This window comes from Diceros bicornis, chromosome 4, assembly GCF_020826845.1.
Source record: "Diceros bicornis minor isolate mBicDic1 chromosome 4, mDicBic1.mat.cur, whole genome shotgun sequence".
NCBI classification, from domain to species: Eukaryota; Metazoa; Chordata; class Mammalia; order Perissodactyla; family Rhinocerotidae; genus Diceros; species Diceros bicornis.
In genome coordinates this window covers 69,445,665-69,463,539 of record NC_080743.1, presented here as the reverse complement: position 1 = coordinate 69,463,539, position 17,875 = coordinate 69,445,665, and the positions used below count along the sequence as shown (strand labels likewise).

The 17,875-nt window shown below is 39.3% G+C and overlaps 1 protein-coding gene across 1 annotated transcript in view; it reads right to left on the bottom strand.

The window, feature by feature from the left end:
* The window catches only part of DDR2 (discoidin domain receptor tyrosine kinase 2), a 152,205-nt gene that overhangs the window by 27,113 nt on the left and 107,217 nt on the right, over window positions 1-17,875 (bottom strand). Inside the window, exons 4-8 of the mRNA XM_058539706.1 lie at window positions 10,127-10,229; window positions 8,438-8,669; window positions 7,982-8,129; window positions 7,513-7,618; window positions 3,332-3,515 (exon numbers count right to left, since the gene is read on the bottom strand). Of these exons, the coding sequence (XP_058395689.1) occupies window positions 3,332-3,515; window positions 7,513-7,618; window positions 7,982-8,129; window positions 8,438-8,669; window positions 10,127-10,229 (773 nt within the window). The remainder of the gene's footprint in view (window positions 1-3,331; window positions 3,516-7,512; window positions 7,619-7,981; window positions 8,130-8,437; window positions 8,670-10,126; window positions 10,230-17,875) is intronic.

Here is a 17,875-nt window from a genome sequence, read left to right as displayed (position 1 = left end):
CTCCTAGTCCAGTGCTCATTCCACATACCATGCCACATGGGAAGGGAGCAAATCACCTTAACTTTTCCATTTGGATTTTCCTCTAAATGTTTTAATGATGAAAACATATGTTAATGCCTTCCTTGGGATGAATTAGTTCCAGTTTATTGAACACAAGTCAATGGAGCAAGGCTAAGAACAAAATCAAAGAAATACCATCTACAGCTTCAATAGAATTTTCAGATATTTTGAAATCTGCAAAGTGTTGGATAAGTAGCCTGTGGGGAAGGTAATAATCTCTCCTACAGATGTTTTGAGAATTCTCCTGGAATGCAAATAAATAGCATAGGATTTCATTCTCCTGTGGACTTACATATTTATTTAGTAAATAGAATACATTTTTTAAATGCATTAATATATTTTCATGGTATATTTTAACTATACTTCGGGGGGCGGGGAATGGGCAGTAATTTGCCTAGCAAACAAAAACTACCCCTAGAAGACATCAGTGACATGAAAGTCATCTTTTACTTTTTATTTGTTTCAGAAAAATTAAAATATACTAGAGATCTGTGTGACCTTGAGAGGTTCTGGAACATTCTCATTGCAGAATATGCTTTTGAATAATTTTGACCTGTGATAAACTACTTAAATAGGAGCTGCTAGAGACTCAGGAAGATCAAAGCCTACTGACTAAATATTCTACCTCTATGGTGAGTTTAAAATACATTTTATTATTTGTGGGACTAGAAATTCTTCCACTGGTATATAATAAATTGATATACATGTTCATAGGTGCATATGGATATATACATTATTCAACAATACAATAAATTTTCTCTTGAAGCATAGTTTTGTTACCATTCATATTTCCCTCCTCCCTCACCAAAAAACTATGAAGAATAATATGTTGCACACCCGTATGTTTTACAATTACCAAAGAGCCATCCTTGAACAATACACTGGCAGACTGGGCATGTGTTGATCCCTCTGTTCTCATCTTAAATGTTTATTCATTTAACTAATGGCTATTAATTCACTTAGGAGATATTATCATATTAACATGTAGGAGTAATATTATAGACATACACTGTCTTTTTGACCCTAAGTTTGTGCCAAGAATAACAAATCTGCTTTACTAGGAATCTTTAATGATAAAACAGTTTTCCTTCTTCTGGGTCTCCATATCATCCTACACACCTCCTTTTGCAAATAAATATTGTCTTCTCCCGCTGAACTGCGAATTGTCCCAAGGTAGGGGCGAATTCTTATTCAACTGTTTACTCCCAGAACCTAGCTTCATGCTATATACACTCCAAATACTGTTGCTAAATTAAAAACAAAGATAGAAGAATGAATGAATTTAGGAAACAAACACTGAAGCTGAGAACTGAGTGTAAATAGAGGCAGAGTCACCAATTTGTTGGTCATTAATATTCTGCACCCAACTACTGATGGGGAAAAATAACAGATAAACAGGGATCCACGTGTGAGGTCAAATTCACTTGCCTATTCTCTTTCTTGAGGCTTATACTGGCGTCCTCTCATGCTCCTTCATAAACCTGCAGGTGTTATATGTAAACCACAAAAGCTCCTGGGGTCTCTTTCTTACATTCAACAAAGGGACTTTCCTCTCTATCCTTAAATCCCAGTTTTCCTCAAGCTTAGAATTCAGGTTTAGCATCCAATCTGGTCACTTTTTGCAAGGACTTTTCTTCCCTTCCATTCCTTTCTCTCTGAAACATACTTGGGATTGAGTAAGGGAAAAGAAAAATAATCATTTGAGCTAAGTACCAGGAAACTCACCATTTTATTAAAAGAGATGTCCTCACCCCTCAGTCAATGTTGGGCTCTCCTGGGAGGGCCTACCTCAGAGAAAATGGAACTCAGACCGTAACCCCCTCCCCCGGCTCTTCTCAGTGTCTGCAGGTGCCGTGATCCAGCACACGCCCAGGCTGCACCTTTCCCAGCCTTTCAGCTTCCATCCAACCACTCAACAAAATTTCCCTTCTCTTCTAACCACTCTGTGCCAATAAACTGACAAAATAACTTCTGCTATTGCATTTAAGACATTAATTATTTAATGTCTTACTCTCCGGCAGGTAAAATACTTGCATTCTAATACAGAGTTTTAGGTGATGGTATTTTAGCCACACCCACAAAAAAATCTAATAATTTACATTTTAGGCTTTACATCAGACCTGGGTTAAACCCACCCTACCCCACTCCCAGCCTTGAATCTCACTTATTGGGTAACCAACTCCTCTCACTGCACAAAGAGTCACTGAGATCCCACAGAGAACACAGACTGAAGCCCTGAGCCTGAGAGCTGGAATTCTGATGTTGGCCCAGCCACGAGTAACAGCAGTTCCTCCTCCCTGGCCTCAGCCTCTCCTTCAAGTTTCTGTTTATGGTTAAGAAAAAACTATTTGCCAGTGTCCTATTTCTGTTCATCATTTCTCCTCTTCCTTCTACGCAAAGTGGCAGAGATATTTATAACTGTAAATGGTTAGAGTAGGCAATAAAGGATATCATTTGTTCACTTACAAATGTTTATTGAGCCAGCACAATTTAAGTGCCAAGCACTCAGGTATAGAGATCAGAAAGCAGAGTCAAAGTCCTCCTACCTTAGAGGAGTTTGAAATCTAGTAAGAGACCAGACACATAGATAGATGACAATAGATGTGCTGTTACAATAGATAAGGAAACAAAGAACTCTGGGGACAGAAGAAGTATGGAATCTTCTATCACGATTTTTCAGTGCTGCGAGAGTGGAGGAAACTCTAGAGATGGGAAAAGATACAGAGTCCTTTCCTCTTCCGTTGAGAATCAGAGTTTCAGTGAGCCACCTTTACTGATATAAGTATGTCCTCTCCTTGGGGAGTGGTGGGCAGGGCCATGAAATGACCTCCCTGGACTCTAGTCACTTTTGTCTTTGCAGAGCCCTCCTTCCATATAAATATATTAAAAATTACATTTTACACCTGTATTGTTAAACACATGAAAATAATTTTTGACCCTAAAATTTCATTTTTATTTTGACAGTAAAAGTTAAAACATTTTCAAGAGCCCTAGACACTGCCCACTGTGCCTAATGTATCCACTCTGGTATTGAAACAACAGAAACAATGAGAACCAATGACCTAGTCTAACACCCTTATTCACAAATGAAGAAACAAACCCAGAAAGATGAAGTTACTTGTGAAATGCACGTAGCTAACTAGGAGCAGATTATGTACGTGAATACAGTTCTGCTGGTATCGCCCCAGCGTTCTTTCTATCATGTCTTGTCTCTATCACACCATGATTTTGACCTCCTTGAAGAAGTTCTACCACACCTAACTCCACTGACCTTCATTGTAGTGAAATTCCTGATGCGGTCAAATTCAAACATGATCTCGATGTAACCATTGGTGGCACTCTCATTCCTCCAGCCTACGTAGTCATAACCGGGCCACACGTGGTATTCATGGGTCTGGGTGAAATCATCCAGGCCAGACACCCCATCTGTCAACTGACCCAGCCCTTCAGTCATGCTGCTCAGGCCAGGAGAGGAGAAGGGAAAGGGAGAGAGGAACCTGGAGTTAATTACACATTCACAGAAGAGCTGAAACAATGTTTTTTCACCCCGGGTTTAGTAAGGGCTGATTATCTTGGAGGTTGAAGGATTATGAAAAATCCAATACATTTTATATCATTGACTCATTTCTCCCACACCAGTGGAGAGCTAAGAATTTCACATAAATGGATTTCACAAAATATTTCATGCTTACTCCTTTAGTAGCGAAATTTTTAAACAAAATTTTATCATTTTATACGAAAAGCTTTCTATAATTCCTTGTATCCTTACCTATTCTTATATACAGAATATAATAAGTCTTTCTATAATGGCTCAATATTATCAAAATGCATTTGATTAATGGATACGTTAATGAGTAAATGAGTGAATGAATGAATGCATTGAATGAACATTACAGTAGATAGTAGCACTTTCCCATCACTAAATAAATGGCCCCGGAGGTTGTTGGAAACTTTTATGACTGTATGTTGTCATTGTTCAGTGAATCAGTTTCAGAGAAGCCAGTCATGCCCTCTTCTACCCTACATCTCCAACAACCCAATTTGAAATCAAACTAAAGGGGAAAAAAAAAAAAAGTAATCTTTGCCAAGTTTAAATACTAATTTATATTTAATTTTAATTACATTTGTAGAATACTAGACTCATGAAATAGAATGCATGGATTACACGAGGGTCTCAGCCATTGGGTTTAGTTTTGTTTTCCAGCTTGGCAGGCTTTCCACTTCGGAGTGTAAGCCTCTGTTTTGAATGGTTGAGTTGGCCAGATGCCTGACTGCTAGACGGGATATATTCGTATTTATGTCAATTTGACTATTTTAAGAATGTAAAGAGGTCTTCCTTCTTTTCATGGAAAGACAGAGCAAGAACCTATCATATAGAACGTCCCTCTCAAGCTCTGCATCTCAAGCTCTGGAAGATATGTCAGGAGTCTCCCAAATGAGGAGATCGGGCTACTCACCCTCAAGCAAGAATGTATGTGACCCTTGGGGTTACAGCCAGACTAACGATATGTAAAATTTGTGAATTACAAAAAATGATTAACAGTGATTATGCCAGCCTTACAGATACACTTTTAAATATATTGTTCACTGAAAAATGTTTGGCAAATTAAAAATTTGACTGGCCTTATCCACAGTGACCAGAGCCTGGATCTCCCTTCCAAGGTTTTGCCATCTTTTTCTTCTCTCTACAGATCAGAAGGCTAGGAGAACATAAGTTTACTTGCAATAAATATATTTCCTATTGTCCCCAGAAATATAAAGCCCCATAAAAATCTTATGAAAAGCAATATAAATTAAACAGAATGCTTATTCAGTTTCTCCTTAATCAAAATTAAATCAAGGGGGGAAGAGATAAGGAAAGAAACTTTTCCTGTTTACTTCATATTCTTCAGAATTGCTAGAATTACTACAACATGCATATACTACTTTTAGAATTTTTTTAATTAAAAAAGCACTTTTGCTACTATGACTGTTTCCTGAGACTCTGAATTAGGCGGCTTGTATCTCATCACTCAGCCACACCCCTACTGGATATCTCATTGTCTCAATTAAGTGGAAGCTGGCTGTATCTATATCCCTGTAACTATTTTTGATCTCTCCTCTGGGGTTCAGAGCTATACTTCCAGCTACCTGCCTTATTTCTCCATTTGAATGTCCTGTCAGTCCCTTAAACTTATATGCCAGACAAAACCATCACCATCTCTTTCTAAACTAAATCTTTCACCTGAGTTTCCCACTTCTGTCAATTATATTTCTCTTTCATCTGCACTGAAAGTACCTGGTGCATAGTAAGAACTCAAAATACATTTGTTGAATGAATAAATGTCCTCTCCATTGTTTCAGTCATCTGGACTATTACGTTTCATCTAGCTCCCTACATCCAATCAGATTGCAAATGTTCCCTAAATGAATGTCTCCTCCTCTTTCCCATTCCCACAGTCACCATTATGGCCTTGGTCCTTAATTCTTTTCATCTGACAGAATTCGGAATTAGAAAATGTCCCTCACTACCTCCTCTTTCCACTCAAATCTAAACTATACATGCTGCTCGATTAACCTGTCTAAAGCACAGTTCCAATCATGTCCTTTCCCAGTTTTAAAAATCTTCAATGACTCATTATGTTGGTAAAGAAGAAAAACTCCTCCTCCTCCTCCTCCTCCTCCTCTTCCTCCTGGCTCTGACATTCAATTTCTTCCAAAATATGACATAATCTGCCCTGTTATGCTTCTCATCTACTGCTTTGCTACATAAACATGGCCCATGGTTAACTAAATTGTTGCTCTTTCCCAGACATTCCCCTAAACTTTACAACTGTGATTCTTTTGTCCTCATGGTAGTCCCTCCGCCTAAAATGTCATTTCAAGATTCTTTGCCTGTGAAAGTTCTACCCATCTTTTGGGGCCCATTTCCAATTTCATCTATTCCATCATGTCTTTATTGGTCCTCCAATCAGATAATAACTTACATGTATATAATGCTTTACCTTTACAAAATGCTTTTCTTATACATTTTATCACCTAAGACTCACAGCAAACAGAAGTAACTTTTATTACATGAATCCGGGTGTTTCCACTCCCAATGCTGTGCTTTCCTAATATAGCTTACTCTTTCTTTGGAACCCCAGAGCACGCACACTATATCTCTTACTTGATGCTTATGTCATAGTAATTTATATCCTATTGTAGCCCCCATTCCTAACTGTGAGCTTCTTAACGGTAGGATCAATGACTTCACTATATTTGAATACCTACCATGTCTAGTCAAATTCCTTGCACACAATAACGGTTGATTAACAAAGATTTATTCAATCAATCTCTAATTTCTTCTATTCCTTGAGTATACGCTGGTTGGGGCGGGGCTGAGTGAAATAATGCCATGACAGTTTAAGCAAATGGGGAAGAACAGTGACTAAGTAGATGGAAAGGAAGTGACTAGGAATAGAACACTGGATGAGTCAGATCTTCACCAGGGAATGGCAGCTGGGGGGCAATAGTTTGCTCTTCACATCTAAACCATTGGAAGTACTGTCATTCCACACTCCTATACCTGAGACTCACTAATCTCTCTTTCTCAGCCACTAGCAACCTGCATCATCTAGTCTGGATTTACTATGGACTGACCTCTCTGCCAGGCTCAATCTCTGCAGACAAAGGTCAAGCTAAGAGAGAGAAAATTGTTGAAGTGGGTAGAAGAAGAATGACAAGGCTTGGAGTGAAGTGGGATGGGTGGGGACATCTCTGATCCAAACCTAAACTTCTACTGTATCTGAACATACTTCTCCACCATGGCCCTCCATTGGTCCATTTCACGTCTAGCCATTGGTCATTCTGCCGTTCCCAGCTCTAGCTTCTGCTATAGTCAAGTCATTCTTGTCCTCGGCCCTGCTTCCTTTCCTCTGTCCCCTTCTACCTACCTCCTCTGCTCCAAATATCATCTCATCCTAGAAACTTTCCTTGTCTATTGTAAGTCTTACTAGTTTCCTTTTCACAATTTCTACAGCATTTATATTTATGGGGTTCATTCTTCCTGAACTTCTTGATCCACCCAATTTACTATACTTATAACTTCAATTCTTTTGGTCCTTTGTCTCCATAAGTAGGCCACTATTTGTGTCAGATGACATGTCCTCTTTTGAGGGTCAAAAAATATGGCTACCATACTTAGGTCCATACCACAAAGTTTAACCCTTGCTTTGTGTAATTTATTGTTTTCGTTGTGATTACTTTGTCTTCCCAAACCAGGCTCTAAGTTTCTTGCAAATAAAGATTACATGTTTTACTTCATTGAATTATCTTACAATGGTAATTTACATTGAATTATCTCACAAATCTCAGGGTCTAAATAAACGCTGGTTGGTTGGTTGATTGAGTATCGATCCCAAGCCATGATAAAATATTATTCTGTTCTAGTGGCCATTTCCCATTCTGATGACCAATTTTCCCAGAATTTACCTGTACCCAACGGCTCCATCATAGACAGAATCATTTAGATAAATGATGGAGCCTCCAGGGAGTACAAACTGCTGTCCAGCTGGAGCGTTGTAAGACACCAAGCCATCTGTCAAAAGAAACACAGATGTGTCAGTGCCTTTGGAAAGGAGATGAGCCTGCTGCTCAGACCAACCATCCCAGAGAGCTACCTGAGGCCTCAAGGGTGCAATCTTGTGCAGTGTGGCCACCCAGGACTCAATCTGGACACACAGCGAGCACTGCTGAGGAGCACTCCTCAGTGGCAGTCAGCAAAGTGTCTCTGAATGCATTACTCCAAGTACTGGGTGGATGAACAATATTCCTTTCTTTAACCAAGAGGGAATCACTTCTTGGTGATTAGTAATCCCATCCCTCTCTGATTTGATTGCCTTTATTTCCCAGGGGTTGGAGTTTTTAATAAGGTCTGTAAGATCTCTCTCTCGAGACCTACCTAGCCAGACACAGCCATAAAGCTCCACTCTCATGCACACATTCATGGAGTGGTCAGTGACCGGAATGAAGCGGACAAATCTGGCCACAATGGGTGGCTCCAAGTCCTTTAGGAAAATGTCATAGGGGTTACTATTTCCATCCAGCACCTGAAGAGAGAGAAGAGAAAGAGTGAGGAGATGCTATGAAGTCATGTTGACTTTTCTTCACCCCCTAAGTCATCCCCCCTTTGATGGACCCTCTCTTTTCAATTCAAGGAGCAGAATATATCCACTCAGCTTTCTCAGTAGCCTTAATATTCCTCTCTATACACCCTCCCTCATCTTGGGTCACACATTTACAAGGGCATGCCAGGTCTGTGGATACATGTACCTATACAACATGTATACTTCCTCTTCTAGCCCAAGTCAAATTATGGTCCTGGACATCCCAGGGTCTAGATGTCTCTTCTTCCTACCTGTTTTCCATGCCGGTTCCGCCAAGAGATCCAGCGAGTGCCATCCCGACTGTAATTGATCTTGTACTTGGGGGCAAACTCAATACCATGGCCCCCTGCATGGCGCCCCTGGGTCCCCACCAGAGTGATAAAGTGCAGGGTGTGCAAGTCAATCTGCAGAAACTCCTTCAGGTCATCGGGTTCCACTGGAATCTCAGGACACCAGGCTCCATCCCCTTCTTCTGAATCCAGCCTTGAAAGACGACGGTTGGGGAGAGAGGGAGGAACCATGAAACCACAGAGTTATTTACCAATCCACAGCAAGCAGCTACCCTGTCCTGAGGAGAGAGAGCAGGCTGGGAGTCCCATCCAGACGGACTCTTGGGGTTTTCCCCACCACTCTGACTGCCACCACAGTACCCACTTGTGGTCAGTTCCCTCTCCCTGGAGCACCATGAAATTTAGAAAAACAGTCACCACCAGGGAGTTAGAAGCCTTCAACTCATATGTAGCCTTTATTTCCCATCTTAATTTAGAGATCTCAAGGGAGGTCCCGTGCACTGAAACCCTTTCTACCCTCTACTCCCCCATTGAGTCATTTTACCACCCCCCTCCCACTTTCGGTCTCAGCGTAACAAGGCTAGCCACTCCTTGCCTGGATATCAAGTTATAGGAGTGGGGAGGGAGGGATCATAAGATCTCCAGAGTGGGTTATGTAACGCAGTGGAATGTTAACCAGCAAGATGGGCCTGGCAGCCCAGCAAAAAGCCATGGAAACCCATGTTGAGAGTGAGGGGTAAGAGAATGCCAGGGAAATAGTAAATAATCTGGTTTCATTTTATTACCTCCAGGCTGAACTACCAGTGAAGAAAATTGTGAAATCAGTATAAGGTTTATTTCAGGAACCTCTTACCACTTTCCCTCCTCCCTTGAATGCGCCTTTTCTCACAGACGTCACCTACTCATTGTTGCTCCCTTCCAACCCCACCAACCATCACTCTAATCTGTCACACACTGACACAGAAATTATGGAGGTTTACTAGTGTTGCTTTTCTTAGGGGTGATTCCATTTTAACAGAAATCAGTACTTTACACCAAAAGAATTAGATTCCAGGAGGAGGATTAGGCCCTAACAAGCAGAGTAGTTTTTGACAAAGACGTTTATTGCTTTAGAGGACCCCTTGTATTAGACCACAAGGAGCCCCTATATTCTGTTTGTGGATGAGGCTGGCTCTTCTATGGGAGGTATGTTTGAGAGAAGGGAAGAACTTGTTGGAGGTTTCAATGGCTGTTTAAGGCCTGATGCTTTGCACTGTGAGTGATGTTTCACAGAAACCACCTGAGAAAAGGACTGAGTTTCCAACTCCCAGTGTCCTACATAATCCACATCTTCCCAAATCTACCACTGTAGTCCACTTCCTGTGGTAGCTCGCAGTGAGAAGGTAAAGTAAAACAAATTCACCGCACATCAATGAACCCATTTGCTGTGAGTGGTGTGGTTGTAGGGCCTCTGTGGTTGGAACGAGGTTGCTAGACCACCACATGCTGCCAGGCCCTGAATTCTCTCCCTGAAAACATAGACAGGCCCACTTGATGTCTTTCCTTCATTCCCACCAGCTCCTACCAGGTACCACCCTTCTTCCCTAGCTCCTTGAGTCGGGAAACCTGTCCAACCCAGAACTCAGGCTTTCTTGGGATGTCCATCCTTACCTTCCATATTTGGCAGCTGTGGATTCTGACCACTGACTGGAAGCTGTGATGTCCTCATCTGGAATGTGGCCTCCTGACATGCCCAGAGGATAGCGGCATATGGCTGGACCAAGAGAAAGCAAAGAGTAAAGAGATGAAATGTTTTTACTTTTATTTCCAGAGACCCTCATGAAGAATGTAATTGATTATTGGCAAGAAAGAAGAGGACTTAATCTTTCTAAGTCCCTCTATGACCCCAGTTTGATTAACCTGACTCTCTCCGCCTTTTTTTCCTGGCCCAACCTCCAAACTTATTACCAATGAATCATCCAAGCATTGACCCTCAGCCAAATCTATCTTTTGGACCAAACTCTGACAGATACTGTAACGTAATGTAACATAATACAAGGTGCTGGTTTATCCTTTATTTGGTAATATCCTCGTGGCCTATCCCCATTCCCTTATTAGCAGGCATGCACTTCTAATCAGTTTCCCAACAGTGGTGGTCATCCTCATAATCACCATATACCCTTTATGATCCATAGCATTCTTTTTTTCTAGGTAGCTGATTGCATAAAACTATGGAGCAAAGCCAACAAACTCTCCTACAATAGGATTGAACACAGCTTTGGCTCCCATCAGCACCATGTTTTGGCCTCTGGCTAAAAATAATAACCTCTGGAGATGGACTTCCACTTTCCAACCAAGATAGAGTAACAGAGACCAGATTTACTCTCTTGAGTAAAACAACAAAAAATGGACAAAGTGCATGAAAAATTGCGTTTCAATATAATGAATATCAGACAACAAAAGACAGCAATCCCTGAGAGACAGGAAACAAAGAAGATGAGCCCTATGATTGCACCAGCTTACCGCCATGAGAGAGTGCTCAGACTGCAGCACAGCGAGTGAGAACTCAGGCAGAGGCTGGAGGATTCCCTGAGTTAAGGAGACAAAGATAAGAGTCTGGAGAGATCAGGGGAACTAGAGCTCTCAGGACATATGGTTGCCAGATAAAACACAGGATTCCTAGCTAAATTTAAATTTCAGATAAACAACGAATAATTTTTTAGTATAAATATGTCCCATGCAATAAAAAAAAATATGAGGCATGTAGACAAGCAGGGAAATAGAACCTATAATGAGAAAAAAATATCAATCAGTTGAAACCGATTCCAAACTAATATAGAAGTTAGAATTGGAAAAGAAAACATTAAAACAGTTATAACTGTATTGCATGTGTTTAAAAATATAAGGAGAGTTATAGACAATATAAAAAAAAAATAAATAAAATTTCTAGAGGTAAAACTTGAATGCGTGAGATAAAATGCATTGGATGGGATTAAAGGCAGATTACACATTGAAGAAAAGATTAATGAATTTAAAGACAGCAGTAGAAACTATCCAAAATGAAACAATGACAGAAAAGAGAATCAATCAATCAATTAATCAATCAATAAAAAGTAGAACATCAGTGAGTTGTGGAACAACTTCAAACATCCTAATGTACATATAAGTGGATTCTTTGAAGAGGAAGGAGAAAGACAGAAAAAATTTTGAATATAAGATGGTGGAAATTTTTTCAAATTTGGTGAAACTTATAAATCCAAGAAATCCAACGACCTAAAGCTCAAGAAATATAAAGAAAACTACACTGCAGCACATCATAATCCATTTGCTTACAACAGGTGATAAAGAGAAAAGTTTTAAAGGAGCCAGAGAAAAAGGACACATTATGAACAGAAGACCAAAGATAAAAATGACAGCAAATTTCCTATTCAAAATGGTAATTACATAGTAAATACATAAAAGGATTCTTCATCTTATTTCTATTTCTTTAAGTGGTAACTGACTAAACAAAAGTTATAACAATATATTGTGGGGTTTACAACATATACAAAAGTTAAATGCATGACAGTAATAGCATAAAGACTTAAAGGGGAAAACTGGACATCATCCTATTGAAAGTTTCTTATATTCTATATGAATGATACAATATCACTTGAACATAAACTTTATTTAGTTAAAGATGTACACTATAAACCATAAAGCAAGCACTAAAATAATATTTTAAAAGAGCTTATAGCTAATAAGTTAAGAAGAAATAAAATGGAATCATAAAAATTCAATTAATTGAAAAGAAGGCAGAAAAAAAGGAAATAAAGAACATAGGACAAACAGAAAACAAATAGCAAAAATACAGACCTTAAATTAACCATATAAATACTCCCATTAAATATAAATGGTCTAAATACCCTAATTAGAAAGTAGAGATTATCAGATTGGATTTTTAAAAAATGTTTAAACTATATATTGCCTATCAGAAACATACTTTAAATATAAAAACACAGGTAAGTTACACGTAAAAGAATGGAAAAAGATATACAACAAAAACTTAACCAAAAGAAAGCTGGAGTGGTTATATTACTACCAGACAAAAAATTTCAAGACAAAGAATAAAGATGATATTTCACAATGAGAAAAAGTTGAGTTCATCCAGAACTCATGACAGTCCTAAATATCTATGCACCTAATAACAGAGCTTCACAACAAATGAAGCAAAAACACAATTACAAAAAAAATGGACAAATCCATAATTATCCTTGGAGATTTCAACTAACTTCTTTCCAAAGAAGACATACAAATGGCCAATAGGTACATGAAAAGATGCTCAAATGCAAATCAAAACCACAATGGGATATCACCTCACAACTGTTAGAATGGCTATTATCAAAAAGACAAAAGATAATAAGTGTTGGTGAGGATTTGGAGAAAAGGGAACTCTTATGCACTGTTGGTGGGAAGGTAAATTGGTGCAGCCACTATGAAAAACAGTGTGGAGTTCCCTCAAAAAACTAAAAATAGAATTACCATGTGATCCAGCAATTCCACTTCTGGGTATTTATCCAAAGAAAACAAAACACCAACTCAAAAAGATATATGCACCTCCATGTTCATTGCAGCATTATTTACAACAGCCGAGATATGGAAACAACTTAAGTGTCCATCGATGGATGAAAGGATAAAGAAAATGTGGATAATGGAAGATTATCCAGCCATAAAAAAGAATGAAATCTTGCCATTTGCAACAACATGGATAGACCTTGAGGGCATTATGCTAAGTGAAATAAGACAGACAGAGAAGGATGAATACAGTGTGATCTAACTTACACGTGAAATCTAAAAAACAAAAAAAACCAAGCTTATAGGTATAGAGAACAGATTGGTGGTTGTCAGAGGCAGGGGGTGTGGGGCGGGCGAAATGGGTGAAGGGAGTCAAAAGGTACAAACTTCCAGTTATAAAATAAATAAGTCATGAGGATGTAATGTACAATATGGTGATTATAGTTAATAATACTCTATCGCATATTTGAAAGCTAAGAGAGTAGATCTTAAAAGTTCTCATCACAAGAAAAAAAATTTTTAACTATGTACGGTGACGGATGTTAACTAGACTTATTATGGTGATTGTTTCACAACATATACAAATAAAGAAACATTATGTTGTACACCTGAAACTAATACAATATTATATGTCAATTATACCTCAATAAAAAAAAACCCATTATGTTGGAATTTCCAGATAGAGCAATAAGGCAAGGGAAAAAAATAATAAAAAGCACCTAGATTGGAAAGAAAGAAGTAAAACTGTCTTTGATTGCAGATAATATGATCAGTTATATAAAAAAATGAGATGGAGTCTACAAAAAAGCTACTACTAGAACTAATAAATGAGTTTAGTAGTATACAACAATCAGTTGGATTTCTATGTACTAGCAGTGAACAGTTACAAGTTATAGTAGTACAAAAAATTATAAAATACTTAGGGATAAACATGACAAAAGATGTGAAAGACATGTACACTGAAAACTACTCAACATTGCTGAGAGAAATTAAAGATCTAAATAAATGGAGATATATACAATGTTCATGGGTCAAAAACTTAATACTATCAACATGTCTATACTACCCAGTCTTAGCAAGCATTTTTGTTTAAACAAAATGATTCTAAAATTCATATGGAAATGCAAAGATCTCAGAATAGCCAAAACAACTTTGAAAAAGAAGATCAAAGAAGGCAGACTTACATCAGATTTTAAGATTTATTATAAAGCTACGGTAATCAAGACAGTGTGATATTGATGTAAAGATAGACAAATACATCAGTGAAACAGGAAAAACCCAGAAGTAGACCCACACATAACGTACACCTATCATATTATGCAACCATTCTACTCCTAGGTATTTACCCAGAAGAAATAAAAGTGTCTGTCCATACAAAGACTTATGAGTGTTCATAACACCTTTAATTGTTGTACACAACCCAAATTGGAAAACAATCATATGTCCATCAACAGGCAAATGGATAAACAAATTCTGATACATCTATACAATGGAATACTACAGAGCAGGATGGGGATTAGAATGAAGCAAGTGAGGAGCCTAGAGTGCCAAATGCAAGGAGGCGCTCGCTCCCAGGGTTATGGAAGTGCCAGTGCTGCCTTTGCACGATCCTGAGAGCGAGGATCACCTTGCATTTTGCACCCTAGGCTCCTCACTCCCATCTCTGCTACTCAGTGATAAAAAAGAATGATCTATTGATACATGTTCCAACACGGATAGATTTCAAAATAGTTACACTGAGTGAAAGAAGTTGGATGGAAAGAGTACATAATGTATGCTTCCATTTATATATTATTCTAGAAAATGAAAACAAGTCAATCTGTAGTGACAGAAAGCAGATCAGTGGTTTCCTGGGGAAGGGAGGAGTGGGTGGGAGGAATTACAACGGGGCACGAAAAAGCTTCTGGTGGTGATGGATATGGTCATTATCTCGATTATGGTGATGATTTCATGGGTTTATACATATGTCAGAACAGATCAAATTGTGCATTTTACTGTATGTCAATTATACGTCAAATTATACTTTTTGAAAAAGTAACCTCTGAGGCAGGATAATACACTGAGATTTTTATTTGTATATTTTCACTCCCCTTTTCAAAGCAGGAAGCCAGGTCTTCATGTTACTTCACCCCATGGGAGGTTCACGTTTACAGGGCAGCAACAAGAAACTGCTTGAAGACAAATGGCTTCCTGGAAAGCCTGCCCTTGTTAAGAGACTGTAGGATGGAGTAGAGGTGGCAGGAAGAAAGGTGAGATTTCTCTAGGCTTGGAACGGTCAGAGGAAGTCAAATTACAGCACTAACAGGACAAAGCCCCATTTCCTGGAAGTGCCCTGCAGAGGCAGCAAAACATCAAAGGGAAAATGGTTTCATGTGAGCATAGTGCCCAAGCTTGGCACAGAAACAGCAGAACCACTGTCTTTAAGGAACATCATGGGCTTGGAGAATGAGGTTATCCACTGCAACCATGATGAACTGAAGACAAGAGGCCTTCCTGCCTGTATCATACCAACTAAATCTCCTGGATTCTTGTCTGACCCTAGGACACAGAAGGATGACTCCAGGCCAAGGACCAGCTGATACTTCCAGAAACAGTATGATTAAGCAAAACCATGTAAACGCAGCTTTGGCAAGAAACATGGCCATATACCCAACTGAAACACTTCCATGTCCCTGTCCACTACATTTTCCAAGTCAGATTTGAATCAAGAGATGGACATGGGTATTTGGTTTCATTTTGCCTATTCTTGTCAAATGTATAATTTCTCCATGTGAGGTGGTAGGTTCTGCAGATAATCATTTTGCTTAAATTTTAAATGCAAATCTGGACTGTTTGGGAATGAAGCACCAAATTCTCAAATTCTGAACTCTCTGGAATGTGAAATTGAAGGGAGGAGTAAGGATGTGGAAATACTAACACTGGATACCAATGAGGCCAAAATTACCAATGAGTGAGGTCAATGTACATTTCAAAATCACGCACTGGGCTCGGCCCTCTTCTGCTCCATCCCATTATGCAGCAGAGGCCATACCCTGACGCACAGCCTGCTCTGGCTCCACTTCTCAGTGTTTATCCTACATGTTGTTGGGTGTGCTAAGTGTTGTAGTCCTCCGTACCAGTGATTTAATGGGCAAGGAGAGGCTTCTGGAGGCATTTATCCCACATGCTGCATGCCTCAGTCCAGTTTACCAGAGCACTTGCATTGGCATTTGAGACACAAGCCCAGCTACATTTTATTAAAAGTAGAATTTTGCTTTCCTTTTGCCACTGTCCTCTGTGTGTATATCTCCCTCAGGGACCTCCTGCAGACGGGGCCTGGCTGGCCAAGGCAGTCAATCCTAGCTTCTTTGGCTATCGTCCACGTCATAGTGCCCCCATTTGTCACCTCGGCCCCTAAAACACAGTTCTTCACAATTTGCAAAGTGCTGTCCCATTGCGTACCTCTTTGCATCCTTACAACAACCCTGTGCGGTAGGCAGGGCATGTACTATTACTCCCAAATTATATATGAGGAAACTGGTTGAAGTCCCACAGCCATTAAGTGGCACGGGTTTGACTTAGATCACATTTCTGAGTCCTGATCCAAAGTTCATCCCAATACACCAGACTGCCCCTGCTCTGCCTTAACCAAAAGAATGACCTCATGCGAGCTGCTTCTCCCAAGATGCGAGGCTGCTGAGTGAAGCACTGCAGGTTAGTAAGAGAGCTGCTCTGCAGCACCTTCCCTCCCTTCTGAAACCAAAGCTTTGTTCATGAATCCGGTCCTATCTTCAACCTCACCCCAGCGGGATAATTTACTTGTTTGCTTATTGCTTTCCAAATCCATAGACTTTTTAAATTCCTATTTTTATTAATTCATTCACTCAACGATTTTTTGAGCACTAGGGGGATACAGCAGTAAACAAAACAGACATAGGGCCTTTTGTCACAAAGTTTATGTGCTAGTGTAGGGAAAGAGACAATAAACAAATAAATATACAATATGAGAGAAGATGGCAAATGCTGTGGAAAAAAATAAACTATGGAAAGGGACTAGGTGTTCTTTTATGTATAGTGATCAGGAAGGCCTTTCAGATAAGGTGACTTTGAGCAGAGACCTGAGTGAAGGAAGACAGCAAGCCAGTTGACTCTTTGAGGGGAAGATGCTTCAAGCAAAGGGAACAGGAAGCACAAAGGTGAGCTTAAGGAGAGAGTATCTTGATTATGGGGAAGTACAGCAAGAAGGTCAGTTTACCTGAAGTCGAAAGACCAGCTTAAGATATTATCTAGCATTCTCCTTTTGCAATGTAATGAACTTGAATGAAGAAACGAATGCAATGAATGAAAAAAAGCAAGCATTTTTGAGGAAGGATTGTATCAATTCCAATAAATTTCTTGTGCCTCTATTTCTGACATTTTTATTCTCTTTTATAGCATTGGATACATACTGCTTTGTAATTATTTGTGTGTGAGTCCTATCTCCCTTACAGATGGCAAACTTTTTGGAAAAAAAGGGAGGGACTGTATCTTTTTCATTTTTATTTCTCAATGCATATCCAGGGAGAGAATAGGTGCTCAAAAATATTTATTGAAAAAGAAGGCAAACCTTAGAGATAGCTATAAATTAGGCATAAGAATAAAGTTGAGTAAAATATAGTCTCCCTCTAAACCTTATCCTCTAGTCCTTTCCACTTTAGCCCACTCCATTCTTCCAATTACTCGAACCAAAAATCTTGAGTCCATCCTTGACTCCTTTAATACTCCATATCCAGTCCATCAGCTGATAGAAAATCCCCTAAAAATATTCCCATATCCTGCAGACTTCTTGCGTAATCTGTTACCATTCTGAGCCAACTCATTGTCTTCTAGCACCGGGAATGGAACAGT